A 25,766-nucleotide genomic window follows, 5' to 3' on the forward strand; every position below is an offset into this window, starting at 1 on the left:
TAACCAGGGACCAGGTAAAAAACAGAGTAGAGTCGTGTAGAGTAGATACCATGCGAATCCTAAACCCTGGCCACTGGAGATGCAGGGTCAGCCTGTTGGTGTTTCTTGGAGACTGCAGCATGCAGCAGTGCTGAAATGTGCAGAACTAACCCAACCTCAGCAACCTGCAGCTTCAGCCAGAGAGTCAACCCCGCCTGTCTGTCTCTCTCCGTCTGTCTGTCTGTCTGTGTTTGTGTGTGTTCAGGGGCTCAGGAGGTTCTCATTGATCCAGGTACAGTACAGCGCTGCTCTGCCTGCTGTAGCTCTACTCTCCGCCGTCGATGTCTGCCTGAGCTTGCTCTAGACACATGCTCTAACTCCCACCCTGTGTGTCTCTGATTTCTGCCTCACCGGCACTGTGATCAGTTTCTCATTTCAACAGTCGTCTGATTGGTCTTTTAATTCATGTGTAAATACACCTTAATAACATGCAACAGCAGGGTAACTCCTCGTAACGTGTTCATTGTTGAAGATGGATTACAGCAGTACCACTAATGTAATTAGTCAAGGTTATAACCTGTTAGTTATTACTTGTGTAATTACCTAAGTGTTTTTTTTATTTACTGTATAGTTACAGGTGGCACGTAATATCTACACTGTAAAACATTTCTTTTTTACTGTAAATTTTACAGAAAAATACTGGCAGCAGAGTTCGCAGCCATTAACCGTATTTTTACAGGAACACTACTGTATTTCAAATTTACAGCATATTACTGTAATTGAATAATACAATAATTTATTGTAAATACTGTGATTTACAGTAAAACACTGGCAGCAGAGTTCCCAGCCATTTACCGTATTTTTACAGGAACACTACTGTATTTCAAATTTACAGCATATTACTGTAATTGAGTAATACAATAATTTACTGTAAATACTGCCATTTACAGTAAAATACTGGCAGCAGAGTTCCCAGCCATTTACCGTATTTTTACAGGAACACTACTGTATTTCAAATTTACAGCATATTACTGTAATTAAGTCTTACAATAAAATACTGTAGCAGACTCGCTGTAAATTTACAGCAATTTTTTACAGTGTATGTGTATCTTTAAAGTTAATGTTCGCACACTATTAAATTTATCTTATAAGTTACTAGATAATATATACTCATGCAATTAAACAAATATATCTTATTTATCTTACATTTATAGTTACTTCTGTGTAATTACTTAAGTGTTTCTTATATATCATAATTATATACTAAAGTCTTATCTACCAAAGTGAGTCATGCAGTGACACAAGTATTGTTGGTTTTTAATATCAATTACAGGTATTACTTTTACATAATCATGACTTATAGGATTATATTTTAGGTTATAACTTATGTAATTAATATATAATACACAAACATCAAGACACTTGTGTAATTATACAGTAACTACCAAGATGCACTTGTACAATTATTTGTATAATCTACTGTAGTATCTAAGAAGATTCAGCTTAATTACAAAAGTCGTACCTGTAATTGTAAAGTAACTACCAAAATGCACGTGCCTTGTAGTTATTGTGTATTGATATGTAATTACACAAATGCACTTGTAGGCACTGTGTAAAACTCACAATTCCTGTGAGTTGTAGTTGAAAGTGTAAACAATGTCTTGTAGTTATTGTGTAATGACATGTAAATCCATGAGTAACACTCATATTTCATATCATTGCTATCCAAATAAAAACATGCATGTCTCCGTATAGCTACTTTAAAAGTAGTTTCCGAATAGTTTTGCAGCGTTTCTATTGGTTCATTTGTCATGAAATCTTCACACGGTGTGAAGGACAGCTGCCGTGTTCAGATGATGAAGTAGACTAAACCTCCACAAACACGGAGATGCGTGTTTTTCATTGGACATTGACGATGTGTATGTTCACACCAGCTGTACTACTGTAATCCCTCAGTAACAGTGACTGTGTTGTTCGTAGTTACACTGTTGTTTCATGGAGCTACACTGTACTCTACACGGTTTGCTGCATGTGGTCTTCCTGGAGGACTGTTGTTAGTTGTGTGTGTGTGTGTGTGTTGATGTGTATCTCATGCTGTGTGAATATGTTTGCGTCTACATTAGGTTTGATGGTGTAAGTGTAATAATGACTGAATTACTCCAGACTTAATAAAAAGTAGCAGTTTGTTTTAACAGCTGTTTGTCTCTCCAGCTGTTCTCCACAGCTGGTTGTGGTTCTGCGCTGAGAGATTTATAGCTCTGTTACTGTAAAATGAGCTGAATCATCCCCAGCAGGTGGCAGTGCTGCATCATACTACTGCCAGTGTAACGCTCAGGCCCTCAGAACACTTTCAGAGTACTGTGGGGGAATCCTTCTAGAGAGGGTTCTCCAAGGGTTCTCTGTAGAACCATGAGTTCTCTCCAGACTGATAGAGAGTGTGATGCCAGTTGGTCTATAGAGCCCCTTTTAAGATGTGTTGTGTATAGCACAGAAACACGTTCTATATACAGAGAACGTGTTCTATATACATTATAGGAACAGAGAACAGTTATTAACCGCCAGGGACAACATTTCTCCTGATTTTATGCCGGAATTTATTCAAAAACCTTCAGAGTGTGTGGAAATCTTTACAACGGCCGCGCTGACGCTGCTCGGCCTCGCAAGGAGACGCTGGAGTCGCAGACGAAGGGGCAGACGCGCGGGCGCGCTCGTGCGTCTCAGGCGGCGCGGGCCTCGCACACCTCTACCATCATTATTCCTCTCCAACCTCCGATCTCTCAGCAACAAAACTGAGGAACTACTCCTGCTCCACCGGACCAACAAGGACGTCTCCTCTGCTTCTGCCCTCTGCTTCACGGAGACCTGGCTGAACGAGCTGATCCCGGACAGTGCGCTGGACGTACCGGGCTTCCAGCTACTGAGAGCGGACAGAGACGTGGAACGTAGCGGGAAGAGTAGGGGAGGAGGAATCTGCTTCTACATCAACGAGCGCTGGTGTAGAGACACTACAGTATTGTTAACATCATGCTCTCCTCATCTGGAGTCTCTCTTCATTAACTGTCGGCCGTTTTACTCTCCCAGAGAATTCAGCTCCTTCATTCTGGCCGGCGTGTACATTAGGCCGAGCGCGTGCACCAGCGACGCGCAGAGACAACTGGCCGAACAGATAATGGAACTAGAGAGAGACCATCCAGACTCGCTGCTGATCATTCTGGGGGACTTTAACAGCGCTAACCTCACGAAGGAGATGCCCAAATACAGGCAACATATCGCGTGCGCTACACGTGAAGGCAACACACTAGACAAATGCTACACAAGCATCAAGAATGCCTATCGCGCTGTTGCGCGCGCCGCTCTCGGGCTCTCCGATCACAGCCTCGTTCACCTCATTCCCACGTACCGGCAGAAACTCAAAACCAACAAGCCGGCCATTACAACAGTGAAGAGGTGGACCAGTGGAGATATAGAGAAGCTGCAGGGCTGCTTCGAATCCACAAACTGGGCTGTGTTTGAGGAGGCGACAGACGGACTGGACGAATACACAGACGCTGTGACGTCATATATAAGCTTCTGTGAAGACAGCTGTATTTCAACTAGAACACGTGTTAAACACAGTAACAGCAAACCCTGGTTTTCTATAGAACTGAAACAGCTTAGGCGAGAGAAGGAGGCCGCATTCAGGAGTGGAGACAGAGCTGTCTACAAAAAAGCCAAGTACAGATTGGAGAAAGGGGTTAAAGCAGCGAAAAGAAAGTTCTCAGAGCAGCTGAATAACCACATCACAGCTAACGACCCATCGTCAGCCTGGAACAGTCTTCAGCTTCTCACTGGCTACAAGGTGAGAAATACCCCCCTCCACCTGAACGACCGTCAGCTCACCAACGACCTGAATGAGTTCTTCTGCAGATTTCAAACAATAGACAATCAGCAGACTTTCTCACCCCATCATCAACCCCCCTCCTCCCCCACACTGGCTCTCACACCTCCACCCCCAGCTTGTCTCACCATCAGCCTGCAGGACGTCCACAGACTCTTCAGCAGACAGAAGGTGAAGAAAGCCTCGGGACCTGATTCAGTTTCTCCATCCATCCTAAAACACTGCTGTGACCAACTAGCACCAGTCTTCACCAGCATCTTCAACAGATCACTGGAGCTCCGTTGTGTTCCAGTCTGCTTCAAGACCTCCACCATCATTCCAGTCCCCAAGAAATCCACCATCACTGGATTTAATGATTACAGACCTGTCGCCCTGACATCTGTGGTCATGAAGGTCTTTGAACGCCTGGTCTTAGCCCACCTAAAGACCATTACAGACCCCCTGCTGGACCCCCTGCAGTTTGCATACAGAGCAAACAGATCTGTTGATGATGTGATCAACCTAACTCTCCACTTCATCCTTCAGCATCTAGACAGCTCTGGAACCTACGCTCGGGTTCTGTTTGTTGACTTTAGCTCGGCTTTCAACACCGTTGTGCCGCAGCTACTTCAAAGCAAACTGTCCCAGCTGTCAGTGCCGGACTCCATGTGTCAGTGGATTGCAAACTTCCTCACAGACAGAAGACAGTATGTGCGGCTTGGGAAACACACCTCAGACCTTCGAACACTCAGTACTGGAGTTCCACAAGGGTGTGTTCTTTCACCCCTTCTCTTCAGCCTTTACACCAACGACTGTGTCTCCAAGGAACCAGCTGTAAAGCTCCTGAAGTTTGCAGATGATTCCACTCTGGTGGGCCTCATAGCCAATAGTGATGAGTCTGCTTACAGAAAGGAGGTTGGTCAGCTGGTGTCCTGGTGCAGTGACAACCACTTGCTGCTGAACACAGACAAGACTGTAGAGATGGTGGTGGATTTCCGACGCAACCCACCCCCTGTATCCCCCCTCTACATCAAGGGCACCGCAGTTTCCACTGTAGAGTCACTCAAGTTCCTGGGCACCACCATATCCAGGGACCTGAAGTGGGAGAGGAACACCGTCTCCATCACCAAGAAAGCTCAGCAGAGAATGTTCTTCTTGAGACAGCTCAAGAAATTTGACCTGCCACAGACCCTGATGATCCAGTTCTACACAGCGATCATCGAGTCCATCATCACCTCATCCATAACCACCTGGTTTGGTTCCTCTACCTCACAAGAAAGAGCCAGGCTCCAGCGCATCATCAGATCAGCAGAGAAGATCATTGGATGTAACCTGCCAACGCTTCAGGAGATCCACACCAGCAGGGTGAGGAAACGCGCTCGCAAAATTATGCTTGACCCCTCACATCCTGGACATCACCTCTTCCAGACTCTCCCTTCTGGTAGAAGACTAAGGACCATCAAAACCAGCACAACACGACATGCTAACAGCTTCTTTCCCAGAGCTGTAGCTCTCCTCAACCACAGTGAACACCTCTGAGTCTCCAAACCACTGAACTAAACCGACTGGACATAACTGCACTGAACAGGACACTTTACTCACTTGCACTATGCTATTTTGCACAGCTGTACAGAAGTTCTATTTCTGTAACTTCTACAACAATATATAATATAACCTACTTTAGGAATATCTGGAAACATTTATATTCATACTCATATCTGTACAGTATAGATTTTATATTTTATGTTGTCTAATTTATGTCTTAACGCTCTTTTTTTCTAGTACTTAACTGTATTTTTTTAGTCTATTTATTGTTTATTGTACCTCTTTTAAAGTTTTGTTAACAGTCTGTGTACGTGTTACATGTCATACATGTGTTGCTGTCACCAAGACAAATTCCTAGTATGTCTAACATACCTGGCGAAATAAAGAGATTCTGATTCTGATTCTGATTCTGATATGGAAGGTCCAGCTTGTTAACCGTTTCCGGTGCTAGATAGAACCATTCAGTCCTACATCGAGCAACAATCACTCTTAAAAAAAGAGGGTTCCTTAGTTAATGTGATGGTTCTAGTTAGAACTCAGGTTCTTTCCCTGATGAAATAGTTCTTCAGCAGCTTTTTAAATATGGCTCTGTGTAGCACTAAAAAGGGTTCTACTATTGTTACGACATCTGGATTGTTATAACTGGAGAACTCTTTTTAGTGCTGCCTAGAACCATATACACCACATTTTCCATTAATCTGAAGAACCATTTCACCATGCAGGTGGTTCTCTCATTCTACAGAACTCATGGTTCTAAGTAGAATCATTACGTTCATGAAAAACCCTTACAGAACCTTCCGGTTCTAAACAGCATTAGCGTCTTGACCGAAAGACCTTGAAGAGTGTAGTTTGGTTTAAGGCTTGGTTTAAGTTAAAGGCTCAGCACCAGTGATATGAAAGTGACAAATAAATAAATACAGTGTAATTTGAGTTCCTAACTTGTGTTTATTGATAGTCAGAAAACATGTTATTTCTTACTAATTGAAGGAATAAGGTTTAAAAGACCGTCACCCCCCCCCCCCCCCAACGGTGTTGGGAAACTCTAATAGGCGTCTTGCCTGTGACGTAGATGGTGGACAACACTCTAGAAGCTGCACTTAATTTAATGCAAAATGACGAAAAGGTGTGTTGTTTTTGGCTGCAATCATTCAATGTACAGTGGGACATCTGTGAACAAATGGCCCAAAGATCCCAAAATATCCAGAAAATGGACTAAATCTGTCCACTTTAAACGGGCACTTTGGAAAGGACCATCCGCTCACTCTGTTATCTGTAGCTCATTTCACTGGCGCTTTTCCAACAATATGGGCATGTAAGGACACCAACGAAAGGTGTTCAAGAGCCTCTGTAACATGGAGGTAAACAGGGTGAGGACACTCACTTCGCCTGTTTTAGTTGGTGTTAGTTAACGTTAGCTTGACTCGCTAAACTCGGTGGCTCAGATTATACTCGGCTACGTAGCTGCATTACGGAGGTTTATAGTGTCGGATGAATTCAAGTTCGACTTCGATCACATTTACAAGAATAACGGTACCTCTACATTTGAGTTTAGCTTATTGCTAGGCTATTGTCATGAATAATGTTGGTTATTTAGCTAGATACTGTCATAACAGTCAGTCGTAACGGTGTTTTACCGCGGCGTTGTTCAGCTGTTGTCCACCAGTGACGTCACGGTCGCGTTCAAGAATTTCCGTAGCGAGCTCGGTTTTTTCCGTCAATTTAATAAAATTGTCAGTTTTAAAGCAAATTAAGCTGCTATTTTCATTTTAATTCATACTTATATCTGTCAGTAACTACAATCATGTGGAATATTCATGGAGGTCCATTAAGTGGTGCTTAGCCTTTAATGGAGTCTGGCTGGAGGTGTGTTTCAGCTGGTACATGCTTAAAAATGGTGGTTCTACAAAGGTCCTTTACTAAAGGAAATGGATCTATATGCAACCCTGAACACTCTGTTTCCACTTTGTTTGTGGCTGAATGCCCTCAAATCCTCACAGCAGTGTTTGCAGGATCCCGGGTTTAGCCTTTGCTAAAGGTGAAGAGCGGCTGTCCACAGACGTTTGGCTCCTGACTCCTCAGTGTGAGGGCTGGGTGGCCACGGCGCCCACCAATGAGAACATTTGCATGCCTCGCGTGCGTCCTGTGTTTGTTACGGATCGAGCTTGTGTGCTGTAAATGATGGAAACTAATTTCACAGCTGTTGCCTGATATTGTGTGTGTGTGTGTGTGTGTGTGTGTGTGAAGGAACACCAGTGAAGTACACCTGACACTGATCTGTATGGCACATCTTCGACAGCTCAGTCGGCTCTGTGTTTTTGTTCAGTTTAGCACCCCGTGGATCTGATGAGCACCTGATGGGTCCAATCAGGGGGATTAGAGCAGGGGCAGCAGCCTCAAACTGACAGGCTCCCATTTGCAAGAAAGCACTGTTACACACAGTGTTTTTAATCTTGTGGCTGATGTGGACATGGGATAATCACTATGAAGTAGTGTAATGGCCTTTAGTTATTAATGCGCACTATCCCCAAGAGTTGTAACCTATTTATAGCATGTCGTTGATGTGTTATAAGCGCAGTCAGTGTCAGGTGTTACTGCAGCATGCTTGGGCTCTGTTTGAGAACAGTGTGTTTTCTAGGATCTGTGCCTGTTTCTGCTGGTTGTTCTTTCTCTGTTCCATGCTCTGGTTCATGCTGTTCCTCTCTCCCTTCTGTAGATTCAAGAGTATTGTTTCCTCTCTCTCTCTCTCACCGCTCCTATCCTCCCTGTTTCCCCGCAGGTGCTCTGACCACCGGTGGGATCAGCGCAGACACCAGCAGCGAGATCGGACGCGCCAAGAACTGTCTGAGTCCAGAGGACATCATCGAGAAATACAAGGAGGCCATCTCCTACTATGGGAAGGTGAAATAACAAGAGAGGACAGATTGAGTTAATCAAGCAAACAACAGCAACAACAACAACAACAAAGCAGAATAGCCAGTATGTCAGGTCTCAGGCACTCGTATCCAAGCTCCGGGCAGGGGAGCGGTGGAACTGAGTTCTCTGGAGAGACGGAGCTCCATTCGATACCTGTGGGATGAGCTCTAGGGTGGTGTTTGGGATCCAGATCCAGTCTCTCCCTGTGTTAGTGTGTGTTGGAGGATCAAAGCTTGATTTACTGTTAGCGCCGAGGTCTGCCTGGCACCTGTTCTGATAGCGACCACCCGGGGGCAGTGTAGCCACATTAATGAGCTGTGGTCCTGAGCCCCCTGCAGCTGTCAGCTCTTGTGTCTTGTTGCTGATATTTCAGTGTATAAACAAAGAGCAGTTTATGGAAAGAGATAGACAGCAGTGTATTAGGCGTACAATCAGGTTTTGAAGTGTTTTAGTGTAGCGTATAATTGTAGTTCAGTAATTCAGACATTCTCCCTGCATTAAAAACTACAATCGCCATTTTATTCCTTAAAAACCTGCTTTACTGTCGGTTTCTGTGTGTTTATAACGGCCAGAGTACCACCAAACGTACACTGTATGGTGGTAATAACACAGTCCAGTGTGTATTATGAGCTGTATTTGATTACAGACAGGCGTCTAAATAGGTTAGAAACTATAGCAGCGTTTGAGAGAGAGAGAGACAGTAGTGTAAACTACACTCCGCAGCAGGTAGGGGGAGCCCAAGAGCCAAAAAACAAAAACAAAAAACTATTCTTAGTATGTCTTTGAGTAGCTTGAAAATGGCAAGTGAGACGCATTTCTTCATCCATCAGGAGCCTCTGAAAAAGCACGTGCATGGATTTGTTCATTTCTTGAGGATAATTGCTGTGTGAGGTTTGGTTCCGACGATTCCGAAGGCTTCGCAGTCGTGAACGTAGCAGAGGTGCTGCGAGGGTTAAACATTGAGACGGAAGGGAAATGGGGGAGCGTGAATGAGACAGAAGAATATGACTGTGTTGGATCTGTAACAAACAACAAAGGGGGAGGGGCTAATACAAACATAGACGAAAATAAAAGGTGGAGTGATTGAGCGTGTCCAGGACTCCATGGTCTCTGCTGTTGAGCTTATCATGAATATATCATTATGGCTGAATTATTGAGACGTCTCCACACTGCACTGACCTCACACTGAGGTAACGGCCGTCCTGACTCTGAGTCAGCGCTTTGTGTGTGTGTGTGTGTGTGTGACCAGAACGCAGGGCATCTCAGGTCTTTTCACAGTGCTCCAGCAGTGAGTTCTGATTAATGCTAATGATGTTTAATCCAGGCCTCATTATGGCTGACTGTGCTGGGCGTAGCTCTAATAAAGGTATTGTATGTAATAGAAGCAGTTTAATGATGAGGCTCACGGCGAAGTCCAGCCTGGTTCCCACTGATCTGTGATCAGGTTTCGAGTTTCTCCTGAAACCTTGCAGGGGATTTTTTTCCCTCCATTGTGTCTGAAGAGCTTCATTACTCTCGTTTGCAGTATAAGAACGCCGGAGTGATCGAGTTGGAGGCTTGTGTGAAGGCGGTGAGGGTCCTGGCCATTCAGAAGAGAGCCATGGAGGCTTCAGAGTTCCTCCAGAATGCTGTTTACATCAACCTGGGACAGGTAAGGACAACACACCGCACCCCGTCCGCTCAGCTCCAGCCCCATGTTTGCAGAAACACACTGGTGGGTGGATTGTCTGTGGGGCGCTGTGCACTGATGTGTGTGTGAGATGCTCTGTGACGAACACCGTGGCCCTGTCTGGAGCGTATATTCCAACCTTGCGCCTGATGATTCCTGACTATAATCCGAAGGCAAGAATAATCAAATTAAAGATGCTGATCCTCCTTATCATTAAGAAATGTCACAGCAGGTAAACAGCTGTTTGTGGAGGATTAGCTGAGTCAGTGAGTGGCCCGAACCCCTCTGGTGCCGAATGAGATTTCATTAACCTCCGAGGCTCAGAGTCCAGTCCCTGACATTTCTCTAAAAGACACCGGCAGTTTGGATTAAAGACGCGTGAAATTGCAGGACTGCTCGGTGGGTCTGCAAATAGTAGCTTTCTATTCTGGTCCCCCACTAAAGCGATGGAAAGGTAAGGGATATTTGTTCTGAATTTATGGACAAGGACGTTTTGAAGGAATCTGTGGCTTGCTGCTGACGTCACTGCGCAGAGTGGCCTCCAGGTGGGTGTCACAAACACAAGAAGAACTGTGATATTTAAATGTTGTTATTGTTTTTTTCAACACTTTAAGTCTTTATTTAGATGTGAAAATTAAAAATGCAGATGTCTGACCCATCTGAATCTGAATCTTTGAATCTGAATCTTCGAATCTGAATCTGTTCTTCAGTGTCAGTCAGTAGAGCAGCTCGGGTCGCATCCCAAACGGCACCATACTCCCTACGTGATGGACATCACTGATAATAAAACTAATAACACTGCACCCAGACTATAAATAGACACTAATTTTATGACTTACACTGTGCACTACGGAGGGTGTAAAGAGATATTTGGCATTCAGAACTGCCAAAGCAGAGGATTAATTAAGTCAGAGAGTCGAGATAAAACATTATCCTCCAACAATCTGTTCCACTCTCAGAGCGCAGGGACAGTGGGGTCCGGTTATTTACCTGTAAACAGGGGGAAAAGACTGAGTGTTATTGAGTTTAATCGTGTATACAGGGGGTCCTCGACTTTGATCCGTTCCTACGTCGCGTTGTAAACCGATTTTCGGTGTAAGTCGGAACATACGTACATACTGTACGTAAATAACATACTGTAAGCACTTATCCTATCCTAACACCTATCCTCCTCGGTCCCGAGCCGCGTAACTGTGTATTCTTCTGCCGCACCGCGCACACCAAACACGAAGTTCGCGTTACAACGTTTACGACGCAAAACCACTTAAGACGAAACAAGGCTTTATACAGTAAATGGGAGATGTTTCGTAACCACGAAACATCATAACTCGGGACTGACGTAACCCGAGGACCTCCTGTATAACAATAACCTCAGATTCGTTCACAAGAGCAGAGAAATGTATAGAGTCTATTTTGCTAACAGTTTTCCATTAGATCCTATGATGAAAATGCTAATGTGGCTAATAGGGTATAACAGTCTTTTTCTCCTCATTATGCCACACTGTTGGATCCTGTACCCCGTCTGACACAAAACAGCGGTGGGTTTCTGTGCTTTTGAGCGATGGAGAGGAGCTGTGTATGAGATAAATATATCCGTCTTTCCCATCTGTTTACATTAGTGCTGCACTCTGTAACCACAAAACCAGTAAACAATATGGCGCCCATGCCAAAAAACCACAAGACTCTGCCCGCGGATAGTTCTTCGCCGATTTAGAGGTTTGTTACCTGCAAAGCCATTCCATGTCAAACCGTGTGTTTTCTCCCAACTTTGTTGATGACGATTAGCAGAAAGGTCTATTTACATCGGTTTAAAATGTAGCTATTGGTAATTCATTGTTATTCTTGTGAATTCTTTGTGCAGCCCCTGGGCCAAGTACGTTTGACTTGAGCTTTGAAGAGAAAATGAGCATGAATTGTTCCTAGAGAAAGCACATTTTAAAGCACAATTACCGTTAAATCTCTAAATCTCTTCAAAGTCGTGGCACACATTACTGAGGCATGCTTTCTTTTTTGTAAACACCGCTGTTTTTAAGCTGCAGCTGGCTGTTTCACAGGCAGTCAAGGATATGTAGAGGGCAGCCGTGGCCTAAAGTCTGTTCCCCCCGTGTCTTGTGTGTCCGCAGCTGTCTGAAGAAGAGAAGATCCAGCGCTACAGTGTTCTCTCAGAGCTGTACGAGTTGATCGGCTTCCACCGCAAATCCGCTTTCTTCAAGCGCGTGGCGGCCATGCAGTGTGTGGCTCCCACCATCCCTGACCCCGGCTGGAAGGCCTGCTACAGACTGCTGCTGGAGACCCTGCCCGGATACAGTCTCTCTCTCGACCCCAAAGACTTCAGCAAAGGTACCCGACCCCCACAGTCTCAGATTGGCATGCACTCAGACTTCCAGGTTTCCCGGACTTCCCTGACTCCCTGGGTCTGAGTCTCTGACTTCACATTTCTTTCTCCTTGAGTCTCAGACTCTAAATCTCTGATTCTGATTCCATGAATCTCTGTTGCTGTATATCTGACTCTCTGACTCCATAAGCCTGAATCTGACTCTGTCTCCATGAGTCTCTGACTCTCTGACTCAATAAGCCTGAATCCTTGACTCTGTCTCCATGAGTCTCTGACTCCATAATCCTGAGTTTCTGACTCTGTCTCCATGAGTCTCTGACTCTGTCTCTCTGGCCCCATAAGCCTGAATTGCTGACTCTGTCTGCATGAGTCTCTGACTCGGACTCTCTGACTCCATAAGCCTGAATCTCTGATTCTGTCTCTGAGTCTCTGACTCTGACTCTGTCTCCATAAGCCTGAATCTCTGACTCTGTCTCCATGAGTCTCTGACTCGGACTCTCTGACTCCATAAGCCTGAATCTCTGATTCTGTCTCCGAGTCTCTGACTCTGTCTCCATAAGCCTGAATCTCTGACTCTGTCTCCATGAGTCGCTGACTCTGACTCTCTGACTCCATACACCCGAATCTCTGACTCTGTCTTCATGAGACTCTCTCTGACTCCATAAGCTTGAATCTCTGACTTAAAATCTCTTACTGACTGCCTGACTCTCAGACTCTGTCTCCCTGACTCTGTCTCCATGAGTCGCTGACTCTGACTCTCTGACTCCATACACCCGAATCTCTGACTCTGTCTTCATGAGACTCTCTCTGACTCCATAAGCTTGAATCTCTGACTTAAAATCTCTTACTCTGACTGCCTGACTCTCAGACTCTGTCTCCCTGACTCTGACTCCCTGAGGCTGACTCCTTGACTCTCTGACTTCCTGAATACGAGTCTCTGTTGGGCTCGTGATGGACCAGCACTTAATCATATATTTCAGTTATCTGTCGGTGGGGGTGGGGGTGGACCTGTGCTCCTGGCCTCGGACAGCCATGGCATCACAAGGTATCGAACCTGTGATCTCTAGGTGATAGTGCCCAGACCCTGTGTGTGTCTGAGGTTTATGTAAACACGCAGCTCAAGTGGTCTGTGAAATGGGGGCCGATTGTCACGTTAACTGGTTAACTGAGATGTTTAGTAGATAATAACATTAAGCGTCATCCTGTTTACTTTAATGAGAGAGCTGCTAGTTTTATGGGAGCAGGTCTGATTTACGGTGCAGGGTGGGAGTGCAGGAGCCTGGGGTCAGTTCGGTTCTGGGTCTAATAATAGTCACACAGGTAGGAAAGATCTGATCGTAGACAAGCGGCTTTCGGGTTTGATGAACACTTATGGCTCTGAGGATGAGATCATTGTCCTCTCTCTCATTCTCGATCTCTTTCTCTCCGTCTGGTGTCTCGGCCCAAAGCGGCAAGCTGCTGAGATTTATGAGCGCAGAAACGAGCGCTGCAGATTTACGCTGTATTAGTCTTATTCGGGCTGTTGATTGTTTATGAAGGAGCTGTGCAGCAGTTATGAAGGTAACTGATGGCTGTTTGAACAGCTTTAAGCTTTTAACTGACCGTCCTGCAGATGGGCTTTGGCTTCACTGAAGACTCGAGGAGTTATAGATGTCCTCTGTGCTGTAATTTGGAATCTGTTTGTTTCTTTTAGAGGGTCATACCAGGGTGAGGAGTCTCAGAACAGCACACCCAATTATTAGAACCAATCACACTCAGTGGGAGGAGTCTCAGAACAGCACGCCCAGTGATTAGAACCAATCACACTCAGTGGGAGGAGTCTCAGAACAGCACACCCAATTATTAGAACCAATCACACTCAGTGGGAGGAGCCTCAGAACAGCACACCCAATTATTAGAACCAATCACACTCAGTGGGAGGAGCCTCAGAACAGCACTCCCAATTATTAGAACCAATCACACTCAGTGGGAGGAGCCTCAGAACAGCACACCCAATTATTAGAACCAATCACACTCAGTGGGAGGAGTCTCAGAACAGCACACCCAATTATTAGAACCAATCACACTCAGTGGGAGGAGCCTCAGAACAGCACTCCCAATTATTAGAACCAATCACACTCAGTGGGAGGAGCCTCAGAACAGCACACCCAATTATTAGAACCAATCACACTCAGTGGGAGGAGTCTCAGAACAGCACACCCAATTATGAGAACCAATCACACTCAGTGGGAGGAGTCTCAGAACAGCACTCCCAGTGATTACAACCAATCACACTCAGTGGGAGGAGTCTCAGAACAGCACACCCAATTATTAGAACCAATCACACTCAGTGGGAGGAGTCTCAGAACAGCACGCCCTAGAACCAATCACACTCAGTGGGAGGAGTCTCAGAACAGCACGCCCAGTGATTAGAACCAATCACACTCAGTGGGAGGAGTCTCAGAACAGCACGCCCAATGATTAGAACCAATCACACTCAGTGGGAGGAGTCTCAGAACAGCATGCCCAATGATTAGAACCAATCACACTCAGTGGGAGGAGCCTCAGAACAGCACACCCAATTATTAGAACCAATCACACTCAGTGGGAGGAGTCTCAGAACAGCACGCCCAGTGATTAGAACCAATCACACTCAGTGGGAGGAGTCTCAGAACAGCACGCCCAATGATTAGAACCAATCACACTCAGTGGGAGGAGTCTCAGAACAGCACTCCCAGTGAGTAGAACCAATCACACTCAGTGGGAGGAGTCTCAGAACAGCACGCCCAATGATTAGAACCAATCACACTCAGTGGGAGGAGCCTCAGAACAGCACACCCAATTATTAGAACCAATCACACTCAGTGGGAGGAGTCTCAGAACAGCACGCCCAATGATTAGAACCAATCACACTCAGTGGGAGGAGCCTCAGAACAGCACACCCAATTATTAGAACCAATCACACTCAGTGGGAGGAGTCTCAGAACAGCACGCCCAGTGATTAGAACCAATCACACTCAGTGGGAGGAGTCTCAGAACAGCACGCCCAATGATTAGAACCAATCACACTCAGTGGGAGGAGTCTCAGAACAGCACGCCCAGTGAGTAGAACCAATCACACTCAGTGGGAGGAGTCTCAGAACAGCACGCCCAGTGATTAGAACCAATCACACTCAGTGGGAGGAGTCTCAGAACAGCACGCCCAATGATTAGAACCAATCACACTCAGTGGGAGGAGTCTCAGAACAGCACGCCCAATGATTAGAACCAATCACACTCAGTGGGAGGAGTCTCAGAACAGCACGCCCAGTGATTAGAACCAATCACACTCAGTGGGAGGAGTCTCAGAACAGCACGCCCAATGATTAGAACCAATCACACTCAGTGGGAGGAGTCTCAGAACAGCACGCCCAATGATTAGAACCAATCACACTCAGTGGGAGGAGTCTCAGAACAGCACTCCCAGTGAGTAGAACCAATCACACTCAGTGGGAGGAGTCTCAGAACAGCACGCCCAGTGATTAGAACCAATCACACTCAGTGGGAGGAGTCTCAGAACAGCACGCCCAATGATTAGAACCAATCACACTCAGTGGGAGGAGTCTCAGAACAGCACGCCCAATGATTAGAACCAATCACACTCAGTGGGAGGAGCCTCAGAACAGCACACCCAATTATTAGAACCAATCACACTCAGTGGGAGGAGTTTCAGAACAGCACGCCCAGTGATTAGAACCAATCACACTCAGTGGGAGGAGTCTCAGAACAGCACGCCCAATGATTAGAACCAATCACACTCAGTGGGAGGAGTCTCAGAACAGCACTCCCAGTGATTAGAACCAATCACACTCAGTGGGAGGAGTCTCAGAACAGCACGCCCAGTGATTAGAACCAATCACACTCAGTGGGAGGAGTCTCAGAACAGCACGCCCAATGATTAGAACCAATCACACTCAGTGGGAGGAGTCTCAGAACAGCACTCCCAGTGATTAGAACCAATCACACTCAGTGGGAGGAGTCTCAGAACAGCACACCCAATTATTAGAACCAATCACACTCAGTGGGAGGAGTCTCAGAACAGCACGCCCTAGAACCAATCACACTCAGTGGGAGGAGTCTCAGAACAGCACGCCCAGTGATTAGAACCAATCACACTCAGTGGGAGGAGTCTCAGAACAGCACGCCCAATGATTAGAACCAATCACACTCAGTGGGAGGAGTCTCAGAACAGCACTCCCAGTGATTAGAACCAATCACACTCAGTGGGAGGAGTCTCAGAACAGCACGCCCAGTGATTAGAACCAATCACACTCAGTGGGAGGAGTCTCAGAACAGCACGCCCAATGATTAGAACCAATCACACTCAGTGGGAGGAGTCTCAGAACAGCACACCCAATTATTAGAACCAATCACACTCAGTGGGAGGAGTCTCAGAACAGCACGCCCTAGAACCAATCACACTCAGTGGGAGGAGTCTCAGAACAGCACGCCCAGTGATTAGAACCAATCACACTCAGTGGGAGGAGTCTCAGAACAGCACACCCAATGATTAGAACCAATCACACTCAGTGGGAGGAGTCTCAGAACAGCACGCCCAATGATTAGAACCAATCACACTCAGTGGGAGGAGTCTCAGAACAGCACGTTCAGTTATTAGAACCAATCACACTCAGTGGGAGGAGTCTCAGAACAGCACGCTCAGTGATTAGAACCAATCACACTCAGTGGGAGGAGTCTCAGAACAGCACGCCCAGTGATTAGAACCAGTCGCACTCAGTGGGAGGAGTCTCAGAACAGCACACTCAGTGATTAGAACCAATCACACTCAGTGGGAGGAGTCTCAGAACAGCACGCCCAGTGATTAGAACCAGTTGCACTCAGTGGGAGGAGTCTCAGAACAGCACACTCAGTGATTGGAACCAATCACACTCAGTGGGAGGTGGGAGGAGTCTCAGAACAGCACGCCCAGTGATTAGAACCAGTCACACTCAGTGGGAGGAGTCTCAGAACAGCATGCTCAGTGATTAGAACCAATCACACTCAGTGGGAGGAGTCTCAGAACAGCATGCTCAGTGATTAGAACCAGTCGCACTCAGTGGGAGGAGTCTCAGAACAGCATGCTCAGTGATTAGAACCAATCACACTCAGTGGGAGGAGTCTCAGAACAGCACGCCCAGTGATTAGAACCAATCACACTCAGTGGGAGGAGTCTCAGAACAACACGCCCAGTGATTAGAACCAATCACACTCAGTGGGAGGAGTCTCAGAACAGCACGCCCAATGATTAGAACCAATCACACTCAGTGGGAGGAGTCTCAGAACAGCACGCCCAGTGATTAGAACCAATCACACTCAGTGGGAGGAGTCTCAGAACAGCACGCTCAGTGATTAGAACCAGTCGCACTCAGTGGGAGGAGTCTCAGAACAGCACACTCAGTGATTAGAACCAATCACACTCAGTGGGAGGAGTCTCAGAACAGCACGCCCAGTGATTAGAACCAGTTGCACTCAATGGGAGGAGTCTCAGAACAGCACGCCCAGTGATTAGAACCAATCACACTCAGTGGGAGGAGTCTCAGAACAGCACGCCCAGTGATTAGAACCAGTCACACTCAGTGGGAGGAGTCTCAGAACCAACCACATAGTGATTAGAACCAATCAAAGTCAGGGGGAGGAATGTAAGAACCAACTTCATTGTGCTTAGAACCAATCACAGTCAGGGGGAGGAGTCTGAGGTCTCTCTTTCACACTCTGTTTTTATTGATTTTTTTTATCTCACTCTCTCTATCTCTCTGTTCTATCTCTCACACTCTCTCTCTGTTCTATCTCTCACTCTCTCTCTCTTTCTCTCTCTCTTCTCCTCTCTCTCTCTCTCTCTATCATTTAAAACAGTAGGAACCAGGAGGACAAATGGATGAGCAAATGGGTTTGTAATTGGCCAGGGATTTCTCTCTCTCTCTTGCTTTCTTTCTCTCAGCTTTCAATTACAGAGGGAGAGAGAGGGAGAGCGAGAGAGTGAGTGACAGACAGCTAAAAGAGAGAGTGGGGGTGAAGAGTGAGAGCTGTTTAGCGTTTAAATAATGTTGTGGAACTAGGGGTCTAATTAAGTTGGTCTGCTATTGTCTGAATTAATGAAAGTGGTCTGTAATTGCGTATTAATGCGCTGAGGACGTAACGGTTTAAGCGGCTGATTTAATAAAAGCTCGGCGGCGGGGCTCGTCCTGTACTGGCAGAGGTTCTGATCCGACAGAGAAGTGGGCTCTGTTCAGGAACAGACTGGACCTGTGTGTGTGTGTGTGTGTGTGTGTGAACTGTGTCTGTGGACAACAAGAGTGTGTTCTTCACTCTGGACCATAGGTATACTGTAACAGAGGGGCAAGTTTTCATTCATTTGTTTATTCATTCATTCATTCATTTGCGCATTCATCCATCCAGTCGCTCATTTATTCATTCGTTTATACATTCATCTATTGCTTGATTTATTTATTTGTCCCTTCACTCATTGGTTCATTCATTCATCCATTCATAGATTCATCCATTTGTTTATTCACTCACAAATTCATTCATTCATTAATCCATTCATCTGCCAATTCATTCATCCATTTATTCATATTCTGTAACTTCTTCATGCTGTTCAGCCAGTCACTCATACCTGTGGAGATTATCACACACTCACCCTGTCACTCCCATACTCACACCTGTGGACATTATCACACACTCACCCTGTCACTCTCACACACACCTGTGGAGATTAGCACTCACTCACACTGTCACTCACTCACACACACCTGTGGAGATTATCACACACTCACCCTGTCACTCTCACACACACCTGTGGAGATTATCACACACTCACCCTGTCACTCTCACACACACCTGTGGAGATTAGCACTCACTCACTCGCACCTGTGGAGATTATCACACACTCACCCTGTCACTCACTCACTAATACCTGTGGAGATTATCACACACTCACCCTGTCACTCACTCACATTCACACCTGTGGAGTATATCACACACTCACCCTGTCACTCCCACACTCACACCTGTGGAGATTATCACACACTCACCCTGTCACTCACTCACATTCACACCTGTGGAGATTATCACACACTCACCCTGTCACTCCCACACTCACACCTGTGGAGATTATCACTCACACATTCACCTGTGGAGATTGTCACTCACACATTCACACCTGTGGAGATTGTCACACACTCACCCAGTCACTCACACGTTCTACCTGTGGAGATTATCACACACTCATCCTGTCACTCACACGTTCACACCTGTGGAGATTATCACACACTCACCCTGTCACTCACACGTTCACATCTGTGGAGATTATCACACACTCACCCTGTCACTCACACGTTCACACCTGTGAAGATTATCACACACTCACCCTGTCACTCACATGTTCACACCTGTGGAGATTATCACACACTCACCCTGTCACTCACACGTTCACATCTGTGAAGATTATCACACACTCACCCTGTCACTCACACGTTCACACCTGTGGAGATTATCACACACTCACCCTGTCACTCACACGTTCACATCTGTGAAGATTATCACACACTCACCCTGTCACTCACACGTTCACACCTGTGGAGATTATCACACACTCACCTTGTCACTCACACGTTCACATCTGTGAAGATTATCACACGCTCACCCTGTCACTCACATGTTCACACCTGTGGAGATTATCACACGCTCACCCAGTCACTCACACGTTCCACCTGTGGAGATTATCACAAGCTCACCGTGTCACTTACATGTTCACACCTGTGTAGATTATCACACACTCACCCTGTCACTCACATTCACACCTGTGGAGATTATCACACACTCACCCTGTCACTCACACGTTCACACCTGTGTAGATTATCACACACTCACCCTGTCACTCACACGTTCACACCTGTGGAGATTATCACACACTCACCCTATCACTCACATTCACACCTGTGGAGATTATCACACGCTCACCCAGTCACTCACACGTTCACACCTGTGGAGATTATCACAAGCTCACCGTGTCACTCACACGTTCATACCTGTGTAGATTATCACACACTCACCCTGTCACTCACACGTTCACACCTGTGGAGATTATCACACACTCACCCTGTCACTCTCTTTCTCTCTCTCACACACACACACACACACACACACACACACCCAGTGGACAGTTCCACATCCTCACTCTGTTTGTGTGTATAGTCTGAGGATGAGAAAGGAAGGATTGAGAGCTACAAATAGGTGAAAAACAAACCCAGAATAACAGCAGAACACAGTGTACAGTCGAGCCCCCCCCCCCTGCACAGTACCGGGAGTGGGCTAGAGCAGTATAAAGACCCCCAGCGCTGGGCTGTGGAGCACTGGAGCTATGTATTCGGGAGTGATGCAGCTCCTCTCCGTACCAGTGGGATCAGCTGGAGTGGTGTTTGTGATCCAGAACTGATCCTTCAAATGCAGCCCCTGACCTCACTAACGCTCTCCTGGCTCTGTACTATCAAACCTCACAGCTATGTTCCAACAACTTAAACAAGGGTTAAATCATCCCAGAAAATTAATCAGAGATCAAAGGAGAACACATTCCCCAACTGTAGCAGATGTCCACAATATAGTCCCACAGTGTCTTACCACAGCCTTTAGAGACTTCACTCGGACTCACACTTAAGACTCACACCTCAAAGAATCAAGAATCGACTCAGTCTCACACCTCAAAGAATTAAGAATTGACTCTGACCCACACTGTAGAGAATCAAGATCAGACCCTGACTCACTCCTCAACGCTTCAAGATTAGACTCTGACTCACCTTAGTGACAAAAGATTAGACTCTGACTCACCTTAGTGACAAAAGATTAGATTCTGACTCACTTCAGAGAATCAAGATTAGACTCTGACACACTCCTCAGAGACTCAGGATTAGACTCTGCCTCATACCTCAGAGAATCAAGAATCGACTCAGTCTCACAACTCAAATAATCAAGAATCGACTCAGTCTCACAACTCAAATAATCAAGAATCGACTCAGTCTCACACCTCAAAGAATTAAGAATTGACTCTGACCCACACTGTAGAGAATCAAGATTAGACTCTGACTCACTCCTCAACGCTTCAAGATTAGACTCTGACTCACCTTAGAGACTCAAGATTAGACTCTGACTTGCACCTCAGAGACTCAAGATTAGATTCTGACTCACTTCAGAGAATCAAGATTAGATTCTGACACACTCCTCAGAGACTCAGGATTAGACTCTGCCTCACACCTCAGAGAATCAAAATTCGACTCGGACTCTCACTTCAGAAAAGCAAGATTAGACTCTGACTCACTTCAGAGAATCAAGATTAGACTCACTGCTCAGAGAATGAAAATTCGACTCGGACTCACACCTCAGAGACTTCAGATTTGTTTTACACTCACACCTCATGTTTGAGATTTGATTTGGGCTGACACCTCAGAAACTTGAGATTAAACACAGACTCACTCTTTAAAGAACTGAGATTCATCCAGGTCTCACACCTCAGAGACTAAAGCTTTGAATCAAGCTCACAGCTCTGAGACCGGAGATTTGACTCTGACTCACCTCAGAAACTCAAGGCTGGACTCTGACTCTTATTACAGATGCTCGAGATTTTAGAGACTCAGACTCACACCTTGGAGACTTGAGGCTCGACTCAGACTTGTCTCAGGGCAGTAATTGTCCAGGCTTTGGACTGATCATGCGTGTGTAGGAGGGGGGGGCATGTTGTGGATGTAGTTGGCTGAACTGTACTGTAGATGAAGGTAATATGACACTGGGCCTGTTGCGGCTGCTGAGGCGGAGCAGGGCCCGTAGCCTCTGTGAAGGTGATGGAGAACGGGGTGTTCTGGGCGATTCTTGGCTGGGAATGCGAGGCGAGAGCGTGTGCTGCGTTCCTGTAGAGACAGGTGGAACAGGGATATTTTTAGCTCTCTGAGGTAGGTAGAACTTTCCCTCACCGGCCAAAAAAAAAAAAAAAAAACAACCCCTGGCTTAGGCCGGATTTGCATTAATGCGAATGAGGACGAGCGCGCGAGAGTCAGGCGCAGCTGAAGAGTCACGTGAGCGCGAGAGTGGTGATTCCTGACTGACAGCTGGGTCATGAGCTGCGATTTAAAGCCTCCACATCAGCTCAGCGCTCACGCAGGGGGCTTATTAAGACATCAGCACGCTAACACTTCACTTTATATATTCTCTCTCTCTCTTTTTCTCTCTCTCTCTGTCAGTACAGGTCTCTCGCTCTCGCACTTATCAGTGCTGATAAAAAGACACAGGGACTTTAAAGCACACCTATTGTGAATACACACACACACACACACACACACACACACACACACATACACACTGTGTATAGTCGCCATAGAAATGAATGGACCTGGATAGGAAGCTATGGAACAGCTACACAAAAAACAGTGGTATAATTTATTGTGGATTGTATTGTGATGTCCCTGCTTTAAATTGATTAATGTGTGTGTGTGTGTGTGTGTGTGTGTGTGTGTGTGTGTGTGTGTGTGTGTGTGTGCAGGCACTCATCGTGGCTGGGCTGCTGTACAGATGCGGTTGCTGCATGAGCTGGTTTATGCGTCTCGCCGCATGGGGAACCCTGGCCTCTCCGTCCGACACCTGTCTTTCCTCTTGCAGACAATGCTGGACTTCCTCTCGGACCAAGGTCTGTCTCACAAACACACACACACGCACACACACTGATATTGACACATACACAGCACACCCATATTACTGTCCATTCTCTCAGCTCCACTGACCACACAGGAGCACTGTGTAGTTCTACACTTACAGACTGTAGTCCATGTGCCGTGTAGAGTGGATCAGACACAGCAGTGCTGCTGGAGTTTAAACCCCGAGAACAGTCCACCGACCAAAAACACCCAGCCGACAGCGTCCTGTGTCACTGATGAAGGACTAGAGGACGAGCGACACACACTGTGCAGCGACAGATGAGCTACTGTCTCTGACTCTACATCTACAAGGTGGACCACCGAGGGAGGAGTGTCTCACAGAGTGGACAGAGAGTGGACACAGGGTTTAAACTCCAGCAGCACTGCTGTGTCTGATCCACTCTACACCAGCACAACACACACTAACACACCACCACCACGTCAGTGTCACTGCAGCGCTGAGAATGATCCACCACCACATCACACCTGCTCTGTGGGGGTCCTGAGCGCTGAAGAACAGGGGGAGGAGGGGGCATGGGTGGAGAAGCATGGAGATGTTTGCAATGTTGAAGCTGACTGGTGAATGCAGATGCACACACACAAGATCATGCTCACATTCTCACACACACTTACACACACACAAACAGATACAAGCATGAACTGCCTGTCAAAATGTAGACAGACCTGGCTTCCTAAGCTTTTAATCCAGAGGTTAATAATGGCTTCTTCCTTTTATAGAAATACATTAAGAATATGAACATATTCAAATAATGCTGCTCCCGGACCCCTAGCATCTTACAGAAGGCAAAAAAGGCCCCAAACTTTTGACTAGCTGCCTCTCGCTCACATTTTCCTTATTGCTCCAGGCTTTGTTTGCCATGTTTGACTTTCTCTCAGAGCAAAGTCTTCCTTTGGTGTGTGTGTGTGTGTGTGTCTGTTTGAAATTCTGTCCACTTTTCTGACCCAAGTCTTGTAACACACTTAACTAGACAAGAAAGAGCTCAGATGAAGCGTGAGATACAGTTACGTGGGACACACACACACACAAACACACACATACACTGGACCGCTGGCCACTCACTTAACTTGCATTAGATGCACTGTTCTGAACTGCAGCAGGCTCTGCTTTGTTTAATTCTTTGTGTCTGCTACCTCTTCTCATTTCTGGCAGCTCCGTGTCCTTTCAGACCCACAGAGACGACCTGTTCTTCTCACTGTGGGAGGAAGGATGGACACTGAGAGCTATGGATGTGTTCAGATGTGAAGTGAGAGTGGGATTCGATGTTAATTTTCTGTCTCTGTTTTTTTGTTTGTGTTGCCAGCCAGTTACTCTCTAGACTGGTCTCTCTCTCTCTCTCTCTCTCTCTCTCTCTCTCTCTCTCTTTTTTCTGTCATACCTTGCACATCTTCCCTGGACAGACACCCCTCCAAAAGCCCTTTCTCTCTCTCAATTGCTTTGTCTGACCTCTGTCGGCCGGTCAGCTGGTGTGGGCTGAACGGAGCTGAGCGCCGAGTCTGGGTCAAGTGACCCTAATTCACCTTCTCTCACTCAGCTGACGTCCCGCTGCACGCATGTGCCCCGAGAGCAAGGTGGAACATGGAAAAAGCCGCAAGAGGAGAATATTTCCAGAGAGACTGTCACGTTAACCCTTCCCGGCTGACCCAGAAAGGCGGCTGTTTCTGCCGTTGTCCGGGTTTCTCCTTTACCAGCATGGTTCCTGTTGTGGCTTAGGGTTTATGAAGAAGCCACCTTTATTAATCCCTTAGAGAAATTACTTCTCTGCAGCTCCTTACACACACTGCGGGCAGTGAACACACACACACACAATTGGAGAATGGGGCCTGCCAACCACCTCGGCGACTGGGGAGCAGTTTAATTTTCTTTAGCTTACTATCTTTTCCACACATCAACAGATCTCCTCCTTCAGAGAAAATGGCATCCACCTGCCCCACCAGCCTCAGGGACGTGGGACTAACCATGCGCTTCCTCTGAGCCTGGCCAGCTTAATGCACTGGAGGGGAATGCAAACTGCCCAGATCTGTCATGAATCTGGCAAATGTCCATGTTCGTCAGAGCTGTGAGCAGGGAGATTGTGGTGTGAGGGCCATACTTCTCACCCAGAGAGCGAGGAAAATTGTTAGTGGCATCACCAAGGATAGAACTCGCCACTCGGGTGTCCCCCAGTCTGCCTCTCAGTCATGAGTCATTTGATGCTTGCTTGCATGCGATTGGTCGGCTGGGAAATGCCCACACGCTTTGTTCTGCGGAGATGCATGCTCGATTAAACAAGAAGTTGCCACCCACAGGGACATCAAACGCCCGGTTGTGGCGAGGGGCCTGAGTGGGAGGCGAGGCGAGTCATTGCCTCTCGGGCTGGTCAGGAGAGAGCGGCAGTGAGCGGGCGCAGGGCTGTGTCTAATTAGCTGGTTGTCGAGCCGTGCTTGTCAGGAGGGGTTGTGTAGTCAGGGTGGGGTGGTGTGATAATAAGCTATTTGAGGTTGGTGTTTGGGAGCTATTTTCCGCTGGCGGTTGTGAAAGTGCGACGACGTGGCCAAATGAGGCGCTGTAATTAGAAGGCATGTGCTCTGAGGAGAGTTGGAAGAGTTCCTGTGAATTCAGAGGTGTAAATTGCGGCACGGAGCTTGGCTTTCGCTGCTTTATTTTTTTTGGGCTCTGGCTTCGACGACGCTGTGAAATCCAAAGCTTTTCTAAGTCAACAGTTAGTGGCACATTTTTTCAAAACTGGCGTTATGTTAATGTTACTACCCGAGAGG

At 46.6% G+C, this 25,766-nt stretch overlaps 1 protein-coding gene across 1 annotated transcript in view; it reads left to right on the top strand.

The window, feature by feature from the left end:
- Positions 1 to 25,766, top strand: part of trappc9 (trafficking protein particle complex subunit 9) — a 140,961-nt gene that overhangs the window by 12,231 nt on the left and 102,964 nt on the right. Inside the window, exons 5-9 of the mRNA XM_066668751.1 lie at positions 245 to 271; positions 8,157 to 8,278; positions 9,819 to 9,944; positions 12,086 to 12,302; positions 22,841 to 22,984. Of these exons, the coding sequence (XP_066524848.1) occupies positions 245 to 271; positions 8,157 to 8,278; positions 9,819 to 9,944; positions 12,086 to 12,302; positions 22,841 to 22,984 (636 nt within the window). The remainder of the gene's footprint in view (positions 1 to 244; positions 272 to 8,156; positions 8,279 to 9,818; positions 9,945 to 12,085; positions 12,303 to 22,840; positions 22,985 to 25,766) is intronic.

The sequence above is a fragment of the Hoplias malabaricus genome, chromosome 4 (assembly GCF_029633855.1).
Source record: "Hoplias malabaricus isolate fHopMal1 chromosome 4, fHopMal1.hap1, whole genome shotgun sequence".
NCBI classification, from domain to species: Eukaryota; Metazoa; Chordata; class Actinopteri; order Characiformes; family Erythrinidae; genus Hoplias; species Hoplias malabaricus.